Below are 6,857 nucleotides of genomic sequence, written 5' to 3'. Positions count from 1 at the left end.
TCTCGAACAGATAAAACAAAATGCTCATTATTTTGTAAACTGTACTGTTTAACTGTATTTTGCCCCATGTCCGCGTCATGCGCCTCGGGAACACGATATCGAGCTCCTTTGTGTGCTGACTCTCTTATTTCCAGTTTAATTGTATCCTTTGGAAAAACGGGTGCATTATCATTAACATCCTGGATAAGCAGTGAAATGCGGTGCAGTTCCAAAGGGCTCTCTAGGACTAATTCAAATTTAAGAATACACGAAACCTTCTCACCGCACAGCTCCTCTCTGTCAATCCTTTCTCTAATGACAAGATCCCCCATCTTCAAATCAATATCAAAATAAAGGTGGTACTTTTCTTCAGTATCGATACGAGCTTTACGAGTGAACAATTTCCCCGTTTCAATTCCGAGATCCTTAGCAATATTTCCAACAATAGACCCGGGTCTCATCTCCTCCGGGATCGAATAGCTGAGGTCTGCAGTGCTGATGTGGATAAAAAGAGCAAAGACGAAGACAAAACTCAGAAACAATTTCCTTTTGAGGTCCATTATTTCTCCTTCAAGACAACAAGGGACATGCAAAAATTTCCTTAACGCTTTGAAAATGACGAACTAAAGCCAAAATGAATGTACGCCGCTCCCACAACAATGGCAGCTCTAGTTCTGATGCCTGTATTAGTTCTTTGACAGTGGGTGGAGAAACAAAACCTCCTTATATCTGCAAGTGAGCAGCGACGCCGTGAGTTTATGGGAATTATTACCAATAAAAAAGAAACTACTGGCCCGGTCTAAGATGCCACGTTTGCTGCCAAAGATCAACACTACAATGCCATATTTCAACCGAAACTATTTAATGAAATTGGTTCAGTTTGGCTGAACAGGCGCAATTACAGTAAACACCAATCAGTACCAGGGACAGTGTTAGAGCGCCGAGGAGTAAACCCGCAGTTTTACCTCATTTTACATTTCAGTCCTTCAAATATCGGTTATTTTAGTAATCAGCGGACATAAAATAAAAAGAGGGGCATATATTTTAAGTAATGAGACACCTATATTGCAATGCATAAACTGACAGTGGGGGAAATAAAGTTTAAGATTAAATATCACCAGTTATCTACTTAAGGCAAAATAGGAGATTGCTGTATTGTTTGTTAATCATTCGGTGGTTACCAGCACATACATTTCAATTAAATTCAACAGGTACACTATATAGCAAGAAATGTATTATTACCACATCAACATGCTCAATAATCTGCGTATGACAAGAAATAAAAGAAAAAAACAATTTCACTTTCCATTACTTGAGGTAAAACAACATATTCAGAAAGAAAAACATGACATTCCCAAGAGCCGCCTAAATTGTGTTAAAATGCCTGGATCAACATTGTTTGTCTCTAAATCACACCTGTTGTCAGCTTTGATTCTAAAAAGTAGCTCATGCTACTTTAAAAGTTGATAAGGATGAAAGAAACAGAAAACGCCGTGTGGAACAGCAAATGATGAAGGCAAGGAGCGGATTGCAATCTAAGCTGTCCACTGAACACGGATTAGTTTTAATGCAGGTGAAAGGACAGAGGAAAAATGAACTAAAGGTAAGCGAACATGAAAATGCTTTATGATGTATAGATTATAAGTGAAACCTATTTCCAAATTACCTGTATTATAAACAATTATCTTCAGACCAGGTTGCAGCAGGTCCTGGCTACAGATTGAATTTAAACGTAAAAGACAATCTACAACAAAACCTTATCAACAGTACATTAATATATTCATGCAATTTAATCTCCGTTTTTAAAAAATGAAATATAGGAGAAATTCTTTGAAACCAAACTCAGGAATTGAAAGAAAATATCACACTCAGGGAAAATGGCCGATCTACTGCCTGACTACACAACTGAAGGAAGTTGTAAAGGAAAATAAAGCCAACAGCGCTTTGGGCATGTCCTTCCCGCCCTGACGTATATGACAAAGTATAACCTAAGGACTGAAAAAAAATGAATTTATACTCAACAATTTACATGCCAGGAACCTGAACGGGATCACGATGAGAAAGTGGAAAGCAACAATAAAAGTTATGTACAAATAAAAGTATGTGTCCTACCTCTGGAGACTCATCTGGCGGGCCAAACACTTCAGCAAAGTCAGATGGACTTTTCTTCAGAGTCTGGTCAGCAGGCAGCGTGTTGTCACTGTATGACGTCACAAACTTAAAGTCACTGGTTCGAGAACCTGTTGTCAGGTATGCGTCATAGTTGTAGGTGCTGCGTAAAGTTCCTGTGCCGTCAACATCTGCGTAATTAGGAGGGAGATAAGCGCTGGGGATGGCGACTGCTCCGTCAAACAACAGTCTGGGCTTCCTCCTGCGACAAAACCTCACACCCAGGATGATGATGATGAAAGTCAGAAAAAAGGTGGACACACACACCAGCGCGATGATCAGGTAGGAGGTCAGTTTGGAGTTCTTCTCATCATAAGAAATGTCCTTCAGCTCTGGCACCTCAGCCAAGTTATCAGAAATCAGTAAGTACATGGAGCAGGTGGCAGAGAGAGAGGGCTGTCCGTTATCTTTCACCGCCACAATCAGGTTCTGTTTCATGCTGTCAGACTCAGAAATGTCCCGCTGTGTCCTGATCTCTCCACTGTGGACACCAATAGTGAAAAGGCCCGGATCAGTGGATTTCACTATATGATAGGACAGCCAGGCGTTCTGTCCGGAGTCCGCATCCACAGCGATCACTTTGGACACCAGAGCGCCTCCGTGCGCAGCTTTGGGGACCAGCTCGGTCATCAAGGACTTGCCCTCCGGGGCGGGGTACAGGATCTGAGGAGAGTTGTCGTTCACATCCGATATGAAGACACTGACGCTCACGTTGCTGCTGAGCGGAGGAGAACCGTTGTCTCTGGCCATCACGTGGACTTTAAAGCTCCTGAACTGTTCATGATCAAACGACCTCACAGCGTGGATCACCCCCGTGTCTCCGTTAACAGACACATAGGAGGACACCGGGGCACCGTTCACCTCACCAGGTAACACAGAATAAATCACTGTACCGTTTTGTCTCCAGTCGGGGTCTCGAGCAGTGACGGAACATAAAGTGGAGCCAGGTTTGTTATTCTCACTCACATATGCGCTGTAGGACTGTTCCTCAAACACAGGTGGGTTGTCGTTGATGTCTGCTACAGATAACTGAACAGCTTTAGAGGAGGAAAGAGGTGGAGAGCCCTCGTCAGTGGCAGTGACTGTAATGTTGTAATCAGACACCAGTTCACGGTCCAGTTGTCCTGTGGTCACCAGGGAATAATAGTTTTTAATAGAAGGAACCAACTTAAAGGGGACACCTTGTTGAATGGAGCAGCGGACCTGTCTGTTAGTCTCAGAGTCTCTGTCCTGCACGTTGATGATGCCCACCTCTGTACCAGGTGACACGTTCTCAGGTACAGGGTTGGACAAAGATTTCAGATATATTACTGGAGCGTTATCATTTATATCAGTTAGTTCTATGTAAATTTTAGCATAAGAACTTAATCCCAGCCCATCTTTTGCCATGACTCTCAATTCAAATGATTTTTTCCTCTCGAAATCCGTGATACCAATTACTTTAATGTCACCAGTATTGCTGTCTATAGAAAACAGTTTTGCATCTGTCTCTGAAACATGACCAAAGTCATATGTCACTTCGCCATTCAGTCCATCATCTGCATCAGTAGCACTAACTGTAACCACTACAGTGTCAAGGGCAGAGTTTTCAGGTAAACTGGCTTTATAAATGGCCTGGGTAAACAGTGGGGCGTTATCATTAGCATCCAGTACTGTGACCTTTATCATTACAGTACCTGATCTTTGTGGAGAACCACCATCAACAGCTGTTAACGCAAAATCAATCACTTGTTGTCTCTCCCGATCAAGTTTATTCTCTAGAACAAGCTCAACTTTGTTGGCATCAGTCATTAGAATGAAATGTTCATTCTTTTGTAGAATGTATCTCTGAACAGCGTTTTGACCAATGTCCGCATCATGTGCTTCCTCCATTAAGAAGCGAGTGCCCTTTTCTGCAGACTCATGTATTTCCATTCGAATAATATCCCTTTTAAAATGCGGAGAGTTGTCATTTATATCTTGAATGTGTAAATTTACACGATGTAATTCTAGTGGATTTTCAAGTACAAGCTCCTGGATGACAATGCAAGATGGTTTAGTGCCACAAAGAATCTCTCTATCAAGCCGCTCAGCAATACTCAGATCTCCGGTCTTCAAATTAATAACACAAAATCGCTCGTTACTTCCTTCGGAGTCAATGCGAGCTTTTCGAGTCGAGAGGGTATTTATATCCAGACCAAGGTCTTTCGCTATATTTCCAATGGCTGTTCCTGGTTTAATCTCCTCTAGGATAGAATAGCTCACCTCGGAACATACGGACTGGAGCCCAAGAAGGCAGATAACAAAGCGGGTGACCACACCAAGCTTGGAAAATCCTTTGTATTCCATCATTGAAAAAGGCAAAATGCGCAGCAAAGAAGAAATAGTTCAAATGACGAATAGGCTTGAGATCATATAAATCGGACAAAATCAAAGACCAAAATCAGCAACACGAGGCCACACTTTGTTCCACAGCCGCAACATACCTGGGAGCACAAAGCTTAGAAACAATGGGTGGAGACGTTATGATACACAGCAAGCAATATTTCGTAGTAGTCTGGTAGACAGCGACACAGTGTGTCCTTTTAAGACAAAGCATGTGAAAACAATTGGCTTGTGGCTGACAGCTCAATGGCGTGATATAGACGTTTCCTCAATAAGCACAGAGAGCACAATGCCACAAATGAGATCATTACAAGACTTTGCTGTGATTTTGCTAGACAGTGGTTGCTTGCTTTTTAAAAACTGTTATGATAACATACGCGTTGTATAAACAAACGGATATGACGGTAGTAAGGAGACCAGCCAAGTTTCTGAGCTGCCTGATCTGTACCACCTTTCCATCAGCACCATGGACAGTGATTCTGAGCACAGACTTAAAGCATCTTCTGTCTTATTACCTTAAGAAAACCTGTCAGTGTTAGCTAGTTAGCCAAATCATTCTTTAAGAGTAAGCCACGAAAATACGGTCTGTGAATTCAAAGGCATTTCAAAATAAAACACCATTTAAGTTCCTGGTAGTGCAAGAAATCTCAGTTCCCAAAAACATACAATGTCGGCCACAGTTAACACAAAACTTCAGTAAACTAATAATACTGTACTAATAATGAGAGAAAATTTACTGGAACATCATTTTGGCTGGGTTGAACTTTATTTAGTCAATATACGAGAAAGATTGCATATTTCTTTTATCAAATATCCACATAAGAGACCGCAACTGATCATTTTTAGAGAACTTTAACATAATAAAAATGTAGCAGCTGTAGATGAGTCCCAGAAGGAACATTGTGTTGGCTGTGGCCAAGTTGTAAAGAGTCAAATATCTAAAGCCACATCTAAATGTTAAAACTAGGGAGGGAATGCTAAACTAAGAAACGCATTTTGAAATTATGTGAATTGCTAAGAACTCCAGGCACCATTTGGACTGTGTAATAATTAATAGTTTACATATTTAAATGACCAATAAATATCAGAAACACTGAACAAAATAATACAAGTCAATTCAACCAACAGTGTGAAGCATTACTACAGTTAACTCGATGGCTTTATGGGAAACGAACAAATGCAGCTAAAAACTCTAAGGCAGACAGCATATGGGCACAAATTAAACAGCGTTTCAAAACTATCTGATCTAGTTATACAATCACTATCCTCGTCATTAACTGTACATTTTCAAAAAAAGATTTAAGCAAGACAGTTCGTGTGTGTTCAGAACCATGGACAGAGCAATATTACAATTGAAATGCAAGTTCAACCAATCTGTAATTAAGAATGTAACAGTGTCTGAATTGGGTAAGAAAAGCATTTTGTCTGCTATAGGTGGAGCATTCGAGTTTTAAATATGCAAAACAATGAATATCATAAACTTTAATAAGCAATACAAGGCAGAAAATAAATCTAATTATTGATATTGACGTCATGTTTTTTTTGTCCTCACCACAAACGCTTTTCACATAACCCTTGGAGACAGCAGCTTGTTCTTAAATTGCAGTGCAAATACTACCATATAAAACCACTGAGATAAGGGGAAGAAGGCGATATGTTATTGGTCACTCATTAGATTAAGAATTTTGGGTAATATTAACTCTGGTAGTCTTACCTGGGGGGAACTGACTGAATCGCCAAAAGCTTCGAGAAAGTCAGTTGGACTTTTCCTTAAGTTCCTGTTACGGGGGAAAGGGCGGCGAATAGAAATGTACTGAAAGCTTAAACTACATACAAGGAAACTATTATAAAATTCTGTGCTTTATTAAAAGTAGATTTGGCCCATCCAACAAAGTCCTAAATATTAGTAAGATTACGAACTACTTACAAACTATTTTGTGGAAGAAAAATAACACAAAACCTTGCCAGAAGGGAGGGGAAAGACCGTGATTAGCTGCAGTGAATAGCATTGATTAGAAATACAGAAAATAATATTGTCTTAAGGTTGAGCCTACCTCTAGCGAATCCTGTGATTCCCCAAAAACTTCAGCAAAGTCAGTTGGACTTTTCCTCAGAGTCTGGTCAGCAGGCAGCGTGTTATCACTGTATGACGTCACAAACTTAAAGTCACTGGTTCGAGAACCTGTTGTCAGGTATGCGTCATAGTTGTAGGTGCTGCGTAAAGTTCCTGTGCCGTCAACATCTGCGTAATTAGGAGGGAGATAAGCGCTGGGGATGGCGACTGCTCCGTCAAACAACAGTCTGGGCTTCCTCCTGCGACAAAACCTCACACCCAGGATGATGAT

At 40.8% G+C, this 6,857-nt stretch overlaps 2 protein-coding genes across 2 annotated transcripts in view; both read right to left on the bottom strand.

The window, feature by feature from the left end:
- LOC109951821 (protein dachsous-like) overlaps nt 1–650 on the bottom strand; it is a 22,048-nt gene extending 21,398 nt beyond the window's left edge. Inside the window, 2 exon segments of the mRNA XM_020586522.1 lie at nt 1–4; nt 6–650. The exon segment at nt 1–4 is cut by the window's left edge and continues 1,853 nt beyond it. Of these exon segments, the coding sequence (XP_020442178.1) occupies nt 1–4; nt 6–539 (538 nt within the window). The 5' untranslated portion in view covers nt 540–650.
- LOC109951820 (protocadherin beta-15-like) overlaps nt 539–6,857 on the bottom strand; it is an 8,532-nt gene continuing 2,213 nt past the window's right edge. The window contains exons 2-3 of the mRNA XM_020586521.1: nt 2,092–2,744; nt 539–547 (exon numbers count right to left, since the gene is read on the bottom strand). Of these exons, the coding sequence (XP_020442177.1) occupies nt 539–547; nt 2,092–2,744 (662 nt within the window). The remainder of the gene's footprint in view (nt 548–2,091; nt 2,745–6,857) is intronic.

This window comes from Monopterus albus, unplaced genomic scaffold (genome assembly GCF_001952655.1).
Source record: "Monopterus albus unplaced genomic scaffold, M_albus_1.0 scaffold411.1, whole genome shotgun sequence".
Taxonomy (NCBI): Eukaryota; Metazoa; Chordata; class Actinopteri; order Synbranchiformes; family Synbranchidae; genus Monopterus; species Monopterus albus.
This window is presented reverse-complemented; position numbering and strand designations above follow the sequence as displayed.